This window comes from Eriocheir sinensis, chromosome 24 (assembly GCF_024679095.1).
Source record: "Eriocheir sinensis breed Jianghai 21 chromosome 24, ASM2467909v1, whole genome shotgun sequence".
In the NCBI taxonomy this organism is placed as follows: Eukaryota; Metazoa; Arthropoda; class Malacostraca; order Decapoda; family Varunidae; genus Eriocheir; species Eriocheir sinensis.
Genome location: NC_066532.1, coordinates 823,355 through 842,530, shown reverse-complemented (window position 1 = coordinate 842,530; position 19,176 = coordinate 823,355). Strand labels below are relative to the sequence as shown.

The 19,176-nt window shown below is 40.6% G+C and overlaps 2 protein-coding genes across 10 annotated transcripts in view; one reads left to right on the top strand and one right to left on the bottom strand.

The window, feature by feature from the left end:
• LOC127002674 (NADPH:adrenodoxin oxidoreductase, mitochondrial-like) overlaps positions 1-2,557 on the top strand; it is a 13,039-nt gene extending 10,482 nt beyond the window's left edge. For 4 of the 9 annotated variants that reach the window (XM_050868729.1, XM_050868730.1, XM_050868731.1 and 1 more), the window contains exons 11-12: positions 434-1,354; positions 2,287-2,557. The gene's annotated coding sequence lies outside the window, so the exon portion shown is untranslated. The remainder of the gene's footprint in view (positions 1-433; positions 1,355-2,286) is intronic. The other 5 variants (XM_050868724.1, XM_050868723.1, XM_050868725.1 and 2 more) reach the window with 5 other exon arrangements.
• LOC127002671 (periodic tryptophan protein 2 homolog) lies at positions 2,245-19,176 on the bottom strand. The gene is made up of 21 exons (XM_050868718.1): positions 18,939-19,176; positions 16,649-16,856; positions 15,812-15,940; positions 15,329-15,446; positions 14,951-15,095; positions 14,474-14,645; positions 13,826-14,037; positions 13,139-13,255; positions 12,535-12,612; positions 11,939-12,059; positions 11,223-11,398; positions 10,243-10,399; positions 9,765-9,945; positions 8,974-9,121; positions 8,055-8,232; positions 7,155-7,298; positions 6,286-6,360; positions 5,351-5,576; positions 3,945-4,670; positions 3,394-3,657; positions 2,245-2,393 (listed from the first exon to the last, which is right to left on the bottom strand). Exons 1-19 carry the CDS (start codon positions 18,954-18,956, stop codon positions 4,499-4,501), a joined length of 2,775 nt encoding a protein of 924 aa, XP_050724675.1. The 5' UTR covers positions 18,957-19,176; the 3' UTR covers positions 2,245-2,393; positions 3,394-3,657; positions 3,945-4,498.

Here is a 19,176-nt window from a genome sequence, read left to right as displayed (position 1 = left end):
AGAGGCATCAAAAATAGTTTATTGCAGTTTTACAAATAACCTTTGATTCAGATTTCAATTTGTCAGCCTGTCCTGAGCAGTGTTGTTCCTAGACGGGCTATGACATTAGACCACAGAAAGGATGCTTAACCCTTTCATTGCTAAACGCTTGCAGCAGGCGTTAGGCGTATTTGCTGGTGGCGCTAAACGCCCGCTGCGACCTCCACCCGCACTCAAATCTCCCGTGTATGAATGTTCCAACACTAATTCTCACAACACAAGATTGCCAATTGAGTGGATTCTTCACTAAATTTGGTGGAAAATCATATCAGCCCAGCGCGGCAAATCTACGGACGAGTAACTGGTGGATGTTCTTGCCCAATATAGCGGCATTTTTGCATAGCTTCACCTATCACCGACTGATTCTTTGACCAAATAGTTGTAAATATTGCAGTTGGCAATGCTCCCTTGCCAGAATCTGAAGAAAAGATGTCCGCAGTTCCCTCAATATGGCTGATCATCACGCACACACTGACGCAAGTGTTAACATTCAACACTCCCTGAATGTGCATGTACGTTCGCAAGAGAGGCATACATAACCGACTCCTATAGATCTGGACCTCCTCTTTCCAATGGTGTTTTTGGTTTTTAGCTGTGATGAATAGGTTTTGAGATACAGAGGTTAAAAGAGACCCCCAATTGGGCTGCCCGACTGTGCCTGAGGGAATAGGTGCGTCCACACTGCGCGCAAGGAAAGGGTTAAAACTAAAAGGTGTCAGATATATCTTTGTGCTTAAATGCTGGTTATGTTCATGTATGAATTTCTGTTGCAATAGGAAATAGAGGAAGGAAGTTTCATGTATAAATTTTCTGTTGCAGTAGGAAACACAGGAAGGAAGTATTAAGTATTTCTGCATTACTGTACTGTTGATTTTTGTGGGCTGGCCTTAATGAGTGGGATGGTTTCAGTTGTTGAGCCTCCACCATGAACTCCAGCCTCTTCTCTTGGCTAGGTTGCATTTAGTATTTCACTTTCTTTTGTTTGTTGTGATCTTATGTGATTAACTTGTATCATTGATTAGGTTTATAGGTATACCATCTGCATTACCCATACTCATTTCTTCATACAAACACACATTGTTTTCCCCAATCAAAGAGCCATCACTCAACCTCAAGAGGACACATAATACAACACCAGGCCTCTTTCACCTCTGCCTTTAGTCTGCCTCTGCCCCATGACTCTGTATTACAATGTAAATTATGCAGAGGACTGTGTTGGACAGTTTGCCCCGATGTCTGCCTCTGCTCTCCTGTTGGCACGCTGTCCATGCACATGCCCTGATCCTCTCTTCCTCCCAGCTTTCCTTTCTTAAAGGTATTCAAAACCCAGGCAGTTTTATAAGGGTTAATAGTCTTACACCCTCAAAATTCACCATGCACTGGTATAGTTTGTCATCTTGTTCTCTTCCATCAGTTTGTAATAGTGGTAGGTATTTACTTCAGTAAAACTTTTTTATATTTATTAAAAAAAATATTTAATGGTAGCTGTCCAACAATATAAAATCAAAATGTTGTAAGCATCAGATTCAAAGAACCTAACACCCCTTGAGTGTATATTCAAAATCTTCCAGAAATGGTTAGCAGAATTACACAGCTTGCTGTAGTGAAAAGTTTCCACAATGTTGAGTTATGAGCAAAGATCTTACAAATTGAATGTAAGATATACCACTTCTAGGCTTCCCATTGTGACCTGTCGATGATGACCCTGCCAGACTGCTAGGAGTCGGACTTAACTCCTTCCTCCCTTGGTGAACATGGTAACTCCCTCCTGGAGATTATTATAACCCTGTGGATATTGTCAACAGGGATTTTAATGAAATGTTTGCATGAGGTAGTCTTTGTTGTGGCAGTTCAGAAATGTACCATAAGGCACATACAACATACACAAACCATCTTTGAAAGGACCTTATTATGATACCTTTCTGTACTCCTGTCACAACAGACTCTTGAGTGGATACTTTTCATCACAATCCCCATTTGTGGCATCAACATGGTAGTTATATACTCCCCAGAAGGCAGGAGTTACCATATTCACCAAGGGAGGAAGGGGAATGTCTGACTCCCAGCTATTTGGGGGAGCCACCATTGACCAACTATATTTTCCCATAGAAGCTACTGTGAGCAGTGCATCTTACCATTTTATAAGATATTTGCTAAAAGCAGCATTCTAGACATAATTCTCAGAAGTTTTAAGAAGCAGTGAAACCTGCTTTCCTTAGATGATAAACTTCTTTACTTTTCCATCAGACAGCTCCTGAAGTGTGACTGATGGCTGGATTGTCCCCTTCTACTCTATGCAATGATCTCTTCATCCAGGCTTATTAGAGGGATTGTGATGCCAGAGTAGACCACACCTGAAAGCAACATAGTCAATATGAATATTATGGATTCCTGCAATTTATCATGACGAAGTATACAAACTGCAAATATTTAAATTAGATTAAGAAGTTTCTGTGACTTGGTCTGTTTTTGTATGAAGTCTGGAGTTTGTTCAATAAAAGTATATATGTGAGGGACACTCATCTTGTTTGATTATGCAAAAAGTGCTTACAATATTTCTCCAGAGCCTCTTCTAAGTATGTTCGACTAAAATATTATATATATATATATATATATATATATATATATATATATATATATATATATATATATATATATATATATATCTATATATATATATATATATATATAAAATAGGATTCTTTTTTTTTTTTTGTTGTGTGTGTGTGTGGGGGGGGTATATACCTTGAAGAGAATAAAAGAATCATTGCACATGAATAGGTTGTTTTACTTTACCATCTTTAGAGCACATCATTTAACAATTTATTCAATTTGATTTAATCATTGCCAGCACTGATAAATTGTGAAAATAAAATGAAGAGATTTGGGGAGGAGCTTGGGCAGTGTGTGAAAAAGTACTTGTGATCTCAGATATAAATGTGAAAACTGGAAATGGGTAGCTTGGTGGTCTGATTGGGAAGTGGGGTGTTGGAGTGAATGAGAATGGGCAAAATTTTGTAGATAAATGTGCTTTGAGGGTCTGTGTGCCTGTCAAACACCTCATTTTAGCACAAGTTAGTTCAGAGCTACACTTGTGGAATGAGGAGTTTGCTAGGTTATATAGATGTGAACACAGGCTGAATCAGGAGGTACTGGATGTGGAGGTTCTGAGAATGTTAAATGGATCTGACCACTTTGTGGTTGCAGTGAAAACAAAGATGAGAGAAATAGGTACTCAAATGGAATGGAAGGAAGGAACTCAATATTTTCTTACCCCCAAAACACCTTTAACTCTAAAACAATAGAATTTCTGAAAGCAAAATGTTAGTAAAAAAAGGAAAAGGAGAACTTTACCTTTAGGAAGAGCAATTTACTGGCATGTGGGAGTTGCAGAGAAGGGAGGGATGGAGGGAGCAGGAGCTTGGAGGAGTGTAACCTTCGAGAACATCAGGTGACTCGGTTTCTGGTGTGCTGTGGTCTGTTAGTCTCGTCAACGCTCAAAGGATGAGGCGCCGTGCAGGATGTTTTTCTAGCGATTCTTCCAATCATCTGCTTCAATTATGGCTTTTTGTCACAGCAGTATTTCTTTGGCTTTATACATTGACCAGACTCCTTGTTCTGTCAATAATGCAAAAGTGACAAGTATTTTATGGAACTGTAGGGTGTCCAGCTTTCCTAATTATACTATACTGCCATTGCTCAAAGCTATCACAAAGTAGCCTCCATGTAAAATTCAACTCCTAACCTTGGCCCTAGGAAAATATGACTAACACAATTACGAATATATACAGTATTTACTTCGCTATACACCAATGACCAGGAAGCACCAAGAAAGTTACAAGATAGTGCACTATTTCAGATGCCACAGATTACGTATAATACTCAAATAAAAATAAAAGACAAACCTTATGAAGAGTTCCTATGCTGTGTGTGTGTATGTACAGTCATGGACAAAAATATTGGTTCACCGCACTCTTAAACCTGTGACTCGGTATCCTCTTTCTGTGTGGCAAGGGACGTAGATTAGGAGGGAGGAGAGTTGAGAATGAGCTAGTGTGGGAGGAGATTAACTGATTGATTGGGGCATTCTATCATGGCGGCGTAGCTACCATGGTCATATAGCGCTGAAGGATGAACATTAGGGAGGAAAGAGTATACGATCGTCAAAAGTGGGAGAGATTCATAGCCTATCCAACCCCATAAAAGAATATAAAGGGGTTGATTGAAAAAAAGAGAAGTAGAGATGGCGCCAAATAACTGTATAACGGTTGACTAATAGGATATACGTAAAATAATTATTGTAGATGTAAAATTCATAAGTGATAAAATATGCACTTTTGGGTTACACTAATGGTGGGAGGAGAGAACTTGTTGCAGGGAAAGGGGCTATGGGGTCACGAGTTTAGGGTGCGGTGGAGGAATATTTGTGTCCGTGACTGTACATAGTTTTGTGTCTTTATCAGAAGTCAATGTCATCGTCAAACAAGTCTTGCATTTCCTCCTCCTCACATGGCACCACTTGAGAGTCTTCCTGGTTCTGCTCTTCTCTGGCAGTGTTGTTGTGTTTCCGCCTCTTCCTCAGGGTGGCTTGTGACAGGAGGTAGCTCAACATGTATTCGTTGTGACTGCATCTGTTGAAATTTAAAAGTTCCTCATAGATCAAAGGCTATAATTTCCTGCCTATTGTTTGAATCTGTGCATTTGTTACAATTTTGAATCTTGCTCGTAAACAAATCAAACCCCACAGACGAACTAATTTTTGTGGTCATGGTACCTTATAAAATGCTCCCTACGCTATGACAAAGAGAAGTGTCAACATTAAAATTATCATCATGGATTACATTTACTGTGCAGGCAGAGTTAAGAATTGCCACAACAAAAGAGATAAACAAGGAAAACGGGGAATATCTTGCAAATTAATTATGTGTGTGTGATGACTTCTTACATGTCTCATATGAAAATAAACTAAACTCATTACACACAAAGAGAGGCAGGGAGCAAGGAACTAAGAGCAGGGAGAGGTAGGACTAGCAACTGGGGAAAAATATATAATGTTAGTTTCAGGAAGGATAGTGATGTGCTCAAGTTTTCCTTCTAATAATGTCTCCTGAGTGCATGGATGACATCTGGAGGTGGCCATCAATATTTCATCCTGCAGGACAACCTCTATGACATGCACTTATTTCCTTGCAGTTCCACAATTTATTTTTATCCCCAGGACAGTCCACAATAGCATCAAATTGTGAACAATATAACTGCAGGCAATGAGATGACTTGTGATGATGAAAGACCAATTCCTCTCAATACTTACACCTTGGTCAGGTTAGTGTGGTGCTGAACAATAGCTTTCTGCAAGGCGTTGAGTGTCGTCGTGATGTGGGGGGAGCGCGTCTTGAGGCTGTGGCCGTGGCAGGTGACCAGCGCCGTGGCCCACTGACTGTACAGGCCAAGGTGACGTGTGGACTCCAGGGCTTCGGCAAGGAAAGTGAGGACACCCTCCACGTACAGCTGAGTCAGGTTGCTCACCACCACCTCAACTGAAACATTAAGAGTGAATTTTACTTTTAACTTAGCAAGGCAGACCAAAGGAGACAAGGTAATACAGAATGACTTATGAATCCTGGGCCTGAACAGAGAGGACGCCAAAGACTTAGTAGAAATAAAACCAGTCATTTGGAGAACAAGGCTGATACACACATGAACGGATCTTTTCAAAATAAGTATAAAAAATATTGTTGGGAATGCTGATAGACATGGAAGACACTAAATCAAAAAATTATAATAAGTAACAATGTATGGAAGCTTAAGTATTCATAGATTTTTCAAACTGAATGCAAAAACTAAGATGGAGAGATTTCAATAAGTAACAATGTGTAGTCTGATAAGCCTAGGCATTTCAAGAGAGATTTTCCAAACTTGAATGCAAACACTAGGATAAAGAGAGACAAGTAGAGAAATTAATGTTGAGAATACTGATAGAAATGGAGACACTACATAATAAATAAGCAAAAATAAGCAACATTGCATGGAAGCTTAACCACTTACTGACTTTCCAAACAGCGAATGAACAGACTAGATAGAGAGATAAATAGAGGGAATATTGTTGGGAATGATAACAGAAATGGAAGACACTAAATGGTCCTGAAAAATTAAAATAAGCAATAATATATGGAAGCTTAATCATTTCAAGAGACGTTCCAAACTGTGACTGCAAACACTAGGAATAAAAATGACTTCTACACTCACTTGACTGTACAGGTATTGTTTCTATGACCTCTTGCTTCAGGGAGTTCATGTTCAACCGTATGGCCATCATCAGCGCTGGAAAAGAAAAAAAAAAAAAAAATGTAGTTATTATTGTATCAATTTGAGCTCTTAAAAGAGTATCCTAATAGGTAGCTTAAAGAAAAAAGTAAAGAATAACATGCACTGTTTGGTACTGGATATTGAGTTGTAAAGTAGCAGAATTTAGCAGTAATAAGTTAATATCAAACACGTGGCAATAGGTTGACCGAGTTGAGTTTGGGAGTGTTGGAGCTGAAAACTTTGAAAACCACCACTCGAGACATTATATTGTTATGCTTTTTTAATGAACTGACAGCAAATGGCAATGATTACGTAATGAAGAAACTGGAAACGATCGATAGGGATGACCTGCTTATATGGGATACTAGAAATACAAGAGAACACAAAATAAACTGAAGAAGAAAAGGGCAAGTTCCACAGTTTAACACAGGAGGTTTGTCGTGAGCCACCAAACCAAATACTAAAGGCTATGGGAATATCTTATATGTATAGTGTTTGGTGTTGATACAGAAGGTAAGAACTTTGAGGAAACAGGAAATCTCTTGTAAAGTATTTGGTGTTTATACAGAAGCTGTGAAATTTGAGGAAACTACAATGGAACTCTTTACTATGTGGTGCTGCAGTGAAAACCTGACCACTAAGGAGAGTACAGTTTGGTTGGGGAATTTATAAGGACACTACTTTCTTCTTCTTTACTTTTTTTGTTCAGTCTTTATCTTATGGTGTTGGACGGGCCATAAGTCTCCCAAGGACACTGTTTTGAAAGGTGGAACTGATGACCCTAAATTCCAACATCCTCCATGCATTACCTGTTGCATAATCCTTCTCCTTCAATTTCTGTTTGACGGCCGAGGGAGTGTTGGAGAAGTCCAGGTCCAGAGGGTCGAAGAGCCAGTCTGTGTCAAGGGAATAGACCAGGAGGCCCTCGCTGGTGCTGGCCGCCCAACTCCTCCCTGGAAACAGTAAACAGATCATGGAACTGAACTATCAAGAGTACACTGACTTATGAAGAATTGACCCTTAGACAGCGGTGGAACTCTATACAGATGGTCCAAAATTCAGTCAGTCAGTTTTGTATGGCAGAAATATAACAACACTTCCAGACTGCACTAGAATCTATATATAGACACTAGTTAAAACATCCGTTATGTGGTGTAACTATATGCTACGGTCCTAAGGTTGGCAGTGACTAAATATAGATGGTTCATTTTGGGGGAGCTACTCTTCAAATACTGCTGCAATCAAAGGGTTAAGCTAGTAGTTGTGGGTCAGTCACAAGAAATAAGATTTTTTAAAGGGAAGAGACAGACTAAAGGTTAATCTAAGATGTTAATAAAAAGGCCTGAAATATGTTGGTCCCATGAAGTAAAAAAGAAGATACCCAAGGACACAAGGAGACTACAACAGGCAAGTTAAAGCGGAACCTTGATGCTCCCTCGCAGAAACAATTACAAGCTGGAATACTCGATGATGCGGGACAACATATGCAATTATAAGTTATTTCAATGTGGACAGTTTTATTTATTTATTTTTGTATTCTGTGTTTAGCCATTGGTGTGTCTCCTTCACATACACATACAAAAAATAAAATAAAAATAAAATAAATAAAAATATAAAGTTAATATAAATGCAACAAATAAAAAAATAAAATAAAGTAAAATAATAAATATAAATAGACATGAAATAAAATAGAGTAAACCAAGACTCACCGGTCGGGGAGAAGGTGAGTGAGGTAACCCGCACCTCCGGCTTGAAGGCTCGGCGGGACATGTCTCCCTGACGTGTGCCGGGCAGCTTGATGGCCACCTTGCCCCCCTCGCCGTCCCTCTCCTCCACCAGCGCAAGGTTCACGCCGTTCTCTGCCATCTTCTTCCTGTTAATAATGTCCTGCGGAGAGAGAGCGTGTTAGTTAACCCCTTGGATGCGGACTTCCTGCCAGAAGACATCACTAAGCTACAGGAGTGGAGCAAAAATTGGCTGCTACAATTCAATGGAGAAAAATGTAAAGTTATGCACCTTGGGAGGGGAAATCCAGCATACCAATACCACATGGGAAACACTCCACTATCAACCACAGAGGTGGAGAAAGACCTGGGAGTACATGTTACCAAGCTACCAGTGAAGGGGAAATCTGTGCCAATCGCAGCAGAAGGGTTATGGATAAAGTAACTGCATGTGGCATGTTTACTCTGTGTTTTATATATTTACCTAGATGTGATTTACAGGAGGAGAATGACTTAAGAGTATTAATCTAAGCTAATTTGTCACCTGAATGATCTGAGTGCTAACCTAAGCTAATGTCACCTGAAAACACATTTACAAGATTGTCAAAGATTTATAAGCAGTTGAGAAAGGTGTGTCTGTGTTTAACCCGGCAGCAGCGACGGGCCAAATTTGTGGCTTTACCCTGTAGCAGCGACGGGCCAGATTTGTGCCATGATATAAACCCCCCAAAACAGATGATACATAAACTGATCACAAATGCGTTGATATATATTATGAGATGGTTTGTGTGAGTGATGATTTTTTCTCATTTTTCTCGCTTAGAGGGACCATTAAGAAACATGATCCCCACTGCTACCGGGTTAACATCCTTGCTTTACTCAGCTTCATCATATGTTAACTTACATCCATGGCATCGAAGGATCTGTTCTGTGTAATCTCAAACTTCTTCACCAGGAGTTCATCTTCAATGCTGTAGATACAGACGTTCTTGCTCTGACCCCCGGCAAGGAGGCACTTCCCGTCAGAGCTGTAGCATATACTAGTGAAGGACCTGGAAACAAAATATCCAAATAATTTATGTTTATAGGCTGCAGATGTGGCAGACAAAATCAAGTTCTCGATACTACTGCTTGAAGACACAGGAGGAAGTGTGATGTTAGGTTTATAAACACTCTTGGGTGCCTCATGCAAGTAAGGTCTGTCTCCCTTGAGGCAACCCTTCTAAAATATTGTTGGGATTATTCAACAAACTAAATTTTTTGTTAAGGAAATAGAATAAGTGGTAAGAGCAGAGGAATAGCAAATTTAATAGATGTCAACTTTCTCGTATACTCTAAAACTGATCATTCACACTTTGTAATATATTGAACGACCAGTAACTTAATTATAAACCATATGATACTTTACGAGGTATATATAAGCTCTAATTTTTTAACCATACAGAAAAGAGTCTTAGGATGATAAAGTCTACAAAGATGCTCCTCCAACAAAGATGAGAAGAGGCCAAAAAGATGACAGCTTAAAAGATAATATACATCTGGTTCCAGGGATAATGTACTGTACTTTTTTTTTCTTCAACAAAGGAGATGACTCAAGGGCAATAAAGTGTAGAAAAAAAAAGCCTGCTACTCACCATTCCCACAACAGACAAAAGTAAAGAGTGGCCAAAAGAGAGGTCAATTTCGGGTGCTTACTTTGCCTGGAGGTTCTTCTTGGCCGTCACCTTGTCAGTATCGCCCCTCCCGGCGCCCAAGTCGTTCCGCCCTGATATGCTGCCTTCCTGCTGCCCCGTGGTGGGGTTGAACGTTGTGATCTGGCCGTCCATGGTGGCCACGGCAATCTGCTTCCCGTCAGGACGAATACACACACACAGACCTGCAACCAAAGAGTAGTTCGTTGTATTTATTATTCCATCTACCTATATCTGACACCTTGCCCTTTGTTCCAGCACTCCCTCTCAGCACGTTTAGACCTGTATTCTCTGATGCCTGGCTCTGGTTTCTCGTCTCTACTATTAGGTTCGTATTCTCAGATGATTTTGGCTCACAAAAAGTATTTCCAAAGGCCCTTATTTTCCCCTATGCTATATGTTTTATTCTTGTATATTAATCACTGAACCTTATGTTGGGTGGAAAAAGACCAGTCAGTGCATTATCAACAACCATATCTTACCATCTGCTGAGAGAGAGATGGACTCCCTCGCTGTGGTGTTGGATATAGCGTCCCACACCTTGATGGTGCCGTCCCAGCCGGTGGACACCATGAGGGTGCTGCCCGGCTGGCTGGAGAACTGAACACTCACCACGGGACCCTCGTGTCCGGCCAGCACCTGGAGTGTTAGGATATGAGGTAGATGCTTTACTAAAGAGTTCAAGAATAGTGATGACTTTGTATTATAATATTACAAATGTCTATAATGATCCTCCTTGATCTGTCTTACCTAACTATTACAAGAATCTCTTAACCACAGACTAGATTAATTTATTTTGTACATTTTTTAAAGTTATATTAAAATTGCAAGTAGCAGCTACAAAAAAATTCTCACCACCACCATGAATAACATAAACTATACCCAAATGCACTAGACTGTTTCATTGTCAATAAACACATGAATATGGAAGTCAATCATGAACTGCAGAAAATATGAAGCTCAATATCTTTTATTTTATTTTATTTTTGTTTTCCCGTAATGTAACACAACTGAGTGCTGGGGAAGTCAGAGCAGCTTACCAACTGAGCCAATGATCCTTACTAATTCCCTTCTATGTTGGTCTACAACTTGTCACAAACCTAAACACAAAATACACAAATAAAATCTATAAAGAGAAAGATACACTACCGAGAGATACAAAACAGAGAAAGATACAAAGAAAAATATAATACAGATACAATGGCCAGTATTGTAAGACTCTTTCGCTTCTCACATCAGCTATTTCTAAAGGTCAAAGAGGGGGTCAGTTGGGTTCTAATGAGTGTTTCTTCAGGTTCATGGTACAGAAGAAGGGTCGAACTTCCACCAGGGTCATCAAACTACTCCTGGAAATGCCCACAACTCCTACGAAAGCCTTGTCAAATATGTGTGCTTGGGCGGCGAAATGTCTTATAATACAACCCAATGTCTTCTCTGTATTCCCAGGAGCACCGCCACCCACCTCCAGCAGCCTCCCCGTCTGCAGCGACCACAGGTACACGTCGTGGCTGTCCTGGCTCCCAGCGGCCACCAGTTCGCCGCTGCTGTCCACCGTCACGCAGGAGAACTGTGTCGGCCGCGTGGAGGTCAGGGTCTTGAAGTTCCTGTAGCGGGTCAGGTCAAACGCTCGCACAGTGCCTGAGAGAGGGGAGACAAAAATAAATAAATGAAAAAAAAAAGAAGTAAGCATAGTAAAAATAAAATAAAATAAATAAATCTGACACAAAACAGTACAGAGTTTGCTTTGATTACTCAGTACAGAGCTTGCAGAGAGAAGGAAAATTATACTGCAGAAAATATTAAGCTTTTACTTTCATCACACCTGTTCATTTCTGTCTACTCTGTCTTTTGGTCTTTATTTTCACTTTCATTCTTATTGATTACTTTCTGCACCAGTCATTATCTTTTTTTATTCATACTCGTACAGACTGAGCAAAAAAACAAAAAGGGAAAATTTGACAGAAGAAAGTAAAGTGCTTATTTTCATCACTTTGTACAGAACTTGGAAATAAAAGGTAACTAGAGAAAATTTCAGCTTATATTTTGATTACATCTGTTTATTTCTGTTTTAAGTCTGTCTAGCCATTATTTTCCCTATTCATATAAGTTCATTTTCATGTTGGTTTCTATTTTACTTATTTCTATTAATTTCAGGATGCTAAACGATCGGCAGCTTACCGTCAAGGGAGGCGGATATGATGGCCCGGCCGCTCTGCGTGAAGACCAGCCCCGTCACCGCCGCTGTGTGCTCCGAGAAGGTCACGAAGCAGAAGGACGACTCCGCTGACCAAAGCTTGACCTGTTGACATGCATTTCTCTATAGCAGGGGTTCCCAACTGGTGGCTGGTGGAGAACTGATTAGGGGGTCATGACGCCTTGCTCGAAATGGCTTAGGAAGATGTTTTTATAGCTTATTGTTTTGCCTTTTGATATATATTTTTTGTGCTTATATTCTGCTGAAGCTCGATGTTTTTGTTGCTGAGCATTAAGAGGAAGCATTAGGGTGTCTCTTAGGGCATGTCAGGGCTGGGTATAGGTGAAAATTAGTGTGCTAAAAATGTGTAAAACAAACTTCTGATATCAAGAGGTCATGTGGGTTGCAAGATTTTGGGAAAAGGGTCGTGAGTGCAAGAATGTTGAGGAACCATTGCTTTATAGGGTACTGTACCAAATATGTGTGTGGCAAAGGTTAATACAAAATACAGTGCAGTGTGTATGTGTGTTTAGTCGTGAATGCGCATAAACGTGAATAGATATACAAGTTGTTATCTTACCTTCCCATCTTCACCACCAGTCGCAATGTTCTGGCCATCGGGAGAGTACTGCACGACCCTCATGTTGTTGAAGTGACCCTGGAGGACGGGGAGAAATATACAACCATTACACTTTTTGCTTAATGGATTTTGTATAGTCTAGTTGCAGCTTCCCTTCTTTCACTGCTGACTTGCACGCTAAAGGCAAAGAATCAACTACAGCTTGAACATCTCAGCTATTAATTCACCTACACCTGAGGCAATAAACTCAAATGATGAATACATGCACACATTTTGACTGCACACAAGTGATGACCTATTTCACGAAGGTTATTCCGGTTTTTCTAAATGTCAGATAAGTCTTCATCAACAATAATGTGGATGGCTGGCCTCGTCTGACCCGTTTTTCAAGGTGTTGGTAATTTTGTTTAGTTGATTTTTATGTTACTTTTTATGACTGCATTTACAATACATTGACTTAACTTTTGTAATAGGTTGACTTAACTCCCTGAACTTCCAACACTTCTAACTAAGTCCAAAAAATGGAATTAAAAAGTCAAACTCGACACGTAAGTGTTGAAAATACTATGTTTAAAAAATCCGGCATTATTCTCCAGCTGCCCACCTGCTGCTTAAGGATGAAGCTTTCACTCTGCCACTCCCATACCACCAGCTGGCCCAGGGAGGAGACGCCCAGCGCTATCCAGTCCCCGCTGGAGTTCATTGCCACACTTGTGATGGTCTGAAAACATGCAAAATGGACTTGGTGAGCATATACAGTAACCATGGACTAAAAGCAAAACTCCCCCTAGAGGGCATGGATTTTTTTCTTTTACAGTAAAGGAAACAACTACAAAGGAAAAAAAAGAAAACAATAATGAAAAAAGCCTGCAAATATAGAGAAACAGTCTCCTAAACAAAGATAAAGTTCTAAATAACAGAAAACAAAGTCTCCCTAACAGCATAAGTTTGAGTCGTAGTCAATGCAATCTGTCGCAACTCAACGTCAGTCCCAAGTCATTATTATTATTTTAAGAGGCAAATCAAGAAGAGAGAGAGTGTGGGCTCAACAAATGAGGAGGAATGGTGTTAGGAAGAGCATGTAACAATAAATAACCCCAGAGCAAAAATGTGGAGAATACGTTTAGTCATAAAAGTGGGACTGAAGCAAAGAATTCTTCTACTAAACACTATTTGCAGGGGCAGCATCAGTGGGCTTTCATGTTTCCTCTTATAATTTTTTTATGCAATTGAGCTGCCTCCTGTCTTGTAAGATAAATAAATGAATAAATACAATGCTCCGTTCACTCACCTGCTTTGATATGTTGAGGGAGTGCACGAGGGCACCCTTGTCGTTCATGTCCAGCATCACGAAGTCGCCCGTCACGAAGGCCACCACCAACATGCGGATGTGCTTGTGGTACTGGGCGGCTGTGACGGTCACCTTGCGCTTGCCCATGTGCTGGTCCATGAACACACGGAAGCGCCGTCTGTAGAACACCTTCGGCAGATCAGAGTCGGCACCTGTTGATGGGGAGGTTAGGGGTCATACGAGTGTGGGAATATGTTATACGTACTTTAAAGTTGATAGGAATGGTGATTGGCTGTCTTGTACCCAGATGGACTAAACTAGTTACTGGAATGTGTGTCTTCTGTTTAGAATACCTTACGTCTGGCCTGTTCTCTAGAATTCTTACAGTATTTGCCAGCAGTATTTCTATTATTTACTGATATTTTTTCTTAATGTTTATTCACTACATTGGAGGTGATAAAAATTGTGGTAGTGTCTTCATTTACTACTATTTCTTACCTGGGTTTATCATTACATTGGAGGCAATAACAATGTGGGTTGTCATGTTATGAATATTACTAACTTTCTTTCCTGTTAAGTTCCTAACTTCACTGATAAGCCATACAAGCAATCAATAAGGAACAGATAATTTTGGTTTCTTGTACATACTTTCATCTTTTGGTTCTTTGTTTACAGCATTTTCCTCCTCATCTTGGGCGGGAATGTCATCCTCGGCCTCGTCTGCGCCCTTGGGCTTTGCCTTGAACAAGTCTTTGGCCAGGACGAGACCCTCGGACCCCACACTGCAGTCCCAGGCGTTAATGTGGCCATCAGCACTAACCTGTGGAGGCAAGGATGAAGAAACAGGTGTTAAAATTAAATAAATGAATAACTTTCTATGAATGCCCCTTGACTTATGACTGGGCTATGTTTCTATTAAGCCGTTGTAAGTTGAAAATATGAGATGTTGAATCCACACCTACCAAGCATCATAGCCTAGCCAAGCCTGCCTTATATAGTGTGTAATTCAAACTTTTGCTGCTTGAAATATTGATGCAGGGAATGGGATACTCGTTCATGTCATATAACAACAAAAGTAATAAATAAAAACAAAGGTAATGAACAAAAGAGTCCATTGGCACTTACTGTACACAGATCATAAGACTTCTCCTCAAAGAAGGCTCCCACAACTGTGTCCTTGAGGCCGCCAATCGGGTATTCCTTCAGGTTCTTGAACTTGGTCAGCGCACAGATGCGAGTGGTCATGTCCCGGGACCCCACTGCAATGAGCCTTAGGAAGAGCAGCATTACTAGCATAGCACTGCCTCTGACTATCCTATATACACTTCCAGTATATATTTGACAGTTTGGTGATTACACAGAAAACTTGTAATGCCTCAAGACCCAAAGGAAAGAAACTCATTAATAACATGTATCAATTTGTATTCCTTCCATGTTTGATAGGTATTTGTAAAGGATCTTATAGTATGTAAGAGACAGTTTCACAAAGGATCACACCAATACCTTGAGTCATGGGACCAGTCGAGGCAGGTTGTGTCGTCGAATGATCCGTGGAACACTCGCTCCAGCACAAATGGGTTGAAGATCCTCTTGTTGGAGCCCGGGGCCACGTACACAAACACTGCAGGACAAGAGCAAGGTGTATAATTAGGTCAGGATTAAAAACTAGCATTATTTCTATTATTTAAAATCATCAGCTTTCATTAACCCCTTGAATGTGGATTTCCTACAAGAAGACATCACCAAACTACAGGAATGGAACAAAAAGTGGCTGCTACAATTCAATGAAGAAAAATGTAAAGTCCTGTTCCTTGGGAGAGGATAGCCAGCATACCAATACCACATGGGGAACACTCCACTATCCACCACAGAGGCAGAGAAATACCTGGGAGAATGTGTTACCAGGCTACCAGTGAAGGCCAAATCCATGCCAATCGCAGCAGATGGGTTAAAGGCCATGGTAGTAAGGTCCTTTAGATACACTACCTCCATTTTCCTTGGTGAGGGCGAAGTGTTTCCCGTCTGGGCTGAACTTGATGCTCTTGATGGGCCGGTCAAAGCGCTTGCGGTAAAGGACGTTGCGGAAGTTCAAGTTAATGATGTGGACTTCCCCGTCTGTGAACAAGATTTTATTAAACTGAGGTTACAACATGATGCTTGAGTACTACAAACGCCCTGTACAAATTACCACAAGCATGTCCACATTCATAAGCACAAAACTTCTATGTAATGACACAAATATCTGTACTTTAAAAAGATTCTTAGAGGGAAAAAATTACCACACACACCATTTATAAACAAATCTTCAAGGAACGACAGAAATATCAGTAGTTAAATGAATTCTCTGATGAAGGAAGTAGTTCAAGTTAAAACATATAAACATTCATAGCTATTGTGAGCCCATTAATTTTTCATAAATAAATATACAAATAAATAAGGCCATTCTCTGTCCACACAAGGTGGCAAAGAAATGTGTCAAGGCTCTCGGTAAAAAGTGTTAGTTATGATGGCTAAATATCATAGAGGGAAAGAAGTCCCATTATAGAAGGTAGTGTATCCTATTCCTCTTTTACTATTTGAACTATTATATGCCTTTCCAATTACTACAGTACACCAGCTGTTGGAAGGACATGAGTAACAGTTTTTATTATTGTTATTATTATTATTATTTTCATTGTTTTTGAGATCCATGAAGAGCATCAAGAGGAAAAAAAAAGATAGAAACCCAAACAATCCCCTAGATGACCTGACATGGACATGAAAAATAAAGACTGACAGTAAAGAGAATAAAAATAGGGGAGATAAAACAATACGTCTACATGCCTTCCTCTGCAGCGATCAGTATGATGCCGTTAGGAGCCAGTGCCAGGGTGGTGTAGTTGAACCTGGCTTCGATGGGCAGTGTGTGGGAGCGGTTGTTGCGCAGGTCATACACGGAGATCTTGTTGCCAACGGGACAGATGACAGTGTTGCCATCATGAGAGAAGATGATGTCGCCGAGCCGGTACACAGTGCCCAGCAGGTTGGAAAACTGAAAAAACATTTTTCTTTCATTAAGTCTCTAATTGTCTTTGTATAAAATGTACTAATGTGACTTTTTCATTCAAGGTCACACAAGCATTTTGTTTTGCAATGGTATAAGAGTGCAATAACTAAAGTTTTATCAAAATAAGTTCCCTCACTACAATAAGCAGCTGCTGTGGATAAACTTTCCATACTACCACTCCCAAAAACCCATACTGTGAAGACAATAGATACAGAAATATTGAAGTAACATTATAAAATTTATCAGATAGACAGAAAAGATAGGAGCCATGGCAAGGTAACTCTGTATTTTGAAAGACATATTGCAGTAAACAGACATATTTAAGATAGTTATTTTTTAACTCGGGCAAAAAAGCATTTGTCCATATAAGTGCCCTGTTGATCATGGAAAATTTCCTGCTAACTGATTGGTTGAAAATTCCAGAAGTATGCCCACCAGGCCACCAACTGCCAGTGACAACAACCAATGGCACAGTGCAAAGTGTATAAGTACAATATTTATTATAAATAATTGAATCTAACCTAACCTGCTGTGTTCTGGTGCCAAATGCAATAAACAAGTAAACCTCTCACTGTATCCCCTGGAGACCATATTTTAAGAACGTAATATCCTATGAATGAGTGATTTGCGACATTAAGCAATACAACAGTGTGCACAAAGGTGTGTTTTGGGGTATTCTCCGCAGTGTGATGGGTGAACTTTCGGAGTAAGACCCACCACCTGCCTACATTTCATCCCATAACACTACCTACTTCTACACTTTGCATCACCACCATCTGTCTGTATATTCTGCATCACCCCAGGCCCTCAAAACCACCTGCCTATAGTCCCTCAACACCACCTATATATACTACCTCTCTGCATCACCACCATCCCTCCTCTTTCTAATCATGATAGGGGACATAAATGAGGAGGTCACATACTCAAGGGTAACATCATTCGCAGACGACACCAGGATCTCCAACACCATCTGCACAGGGGAAGATGCAAATAATCTACAAAGGGACTTGGAAAAAATATATACCTGGTCATCAACTAACAAAATGAAATTTAATAGTGAAAAGTTTGAGCTCATTCGCTACGGAAGTGATAAAGCCCTGCAGGACAACATCTACACTGCAGGGGAAGACATCATCGAAGAGAAGGACTCCCTCAAAGACCTGGGAGTGTGGATGAGCAAGGATTGCTCCTTCTCAGAGCATTTACAAAGATTATAAAGACAGCAAAACAAATGTCAGGATGGATTCTGCGCACTTTGCTGTTTAGAGACCCACAACACCTGCTTCCACTGTAGAGGCCCCTAGTGGTCTTTAAAATGGAATATGTGTGTCAGCTGTGGTGCCCCTACAAAATCAAAGACATTCAGGAACTGGAGCAGGTACAGAGGGTGTTCACCAGAAAGATAGACAGTAAATCTCTGGGTTATTGGGACCAACTAAAAAAACTAGGATTGTACTCCTTACAAAGAAGGTGAGAGATATTGTATCATATACACATGGAAGATACTAGAAAAATTAGTACCCTGCCCATCCCCACATGGAGAGGAGGCTCTCAAGAGTCAGATACACCCCAGGTTTGCCAGAACATGTTGCAGAAAAACTTTCTCTTCAGTGACACAATGGCTAAAACCTGTTGTGGCCGAAGATTTCATCAACTTTGGTCCCAGGCTTTTCAACTGCCTGCCAAGAGAAATCAGGGACATGACAAAATGCACTATAGATACATTCAAAAGGAGGCTCGATACCTTCCTAAAAACATACCGGACGAGCCTCCTATTCCACACAACCCATGCCCACGGGTATCAAATTGTATAACTGACCAACTACAGTTCAAAGAGAAAGAAAAATGTGGAGGCAGTGGACTTTCAAGTTGGCCGTGGCGATTCCACCAGAACTTCCGACAAGTAGACAAGTAGACATGCCTACACTCCATTCCTCACCTCAACCCAGCTACACACTGCACCATCCCCATCCCACAGCACCACCTCTCTATACACCCTCTCTACTGCATGCACTACAACTACTACATTTAATACATCCAATACACCGTCTCTGCACCACCACTCACCCGGTACGTAAACTTCATGGCACTGCTGGAGGACTCGTGGCTCTATATCTTGACTCGCTGGCTGCCACACACGCCCTTCTTTTGACCTCCACCCCCCTGTGTGCACCCTTATCCTCCCGGCGCCTCGTCTTACTCGTTTTAAAGGTGTAAGCGAGTAAATAAGACGTGCCTGCCGCTGGTCACCCGTCCTCGCACACGTGTTGGCTGGCGGGTCGGAGCGTTGCCGCATGTATGATAA

Excerpts from the sequence above, each read along its gene's own strand:
- LOC127002671 (XM_050868718.1), bottom strand. Across the intron at positions 14,038-14,473 it reads CAAAGAACCAAAAGATGAAA|GTGCCGACTCTGATCTGCCG; the intron begins GTATGTACAAGA and ends CCCCATCAACAG. Across the intron at positions 12,060-12,534 it reads CTGGTGGTGAAGATGGGAAG|GTCAAGCTTTGGTCAGCGGA; the intron begins GTAAGATAACAA and ends GCATGTCAACAG.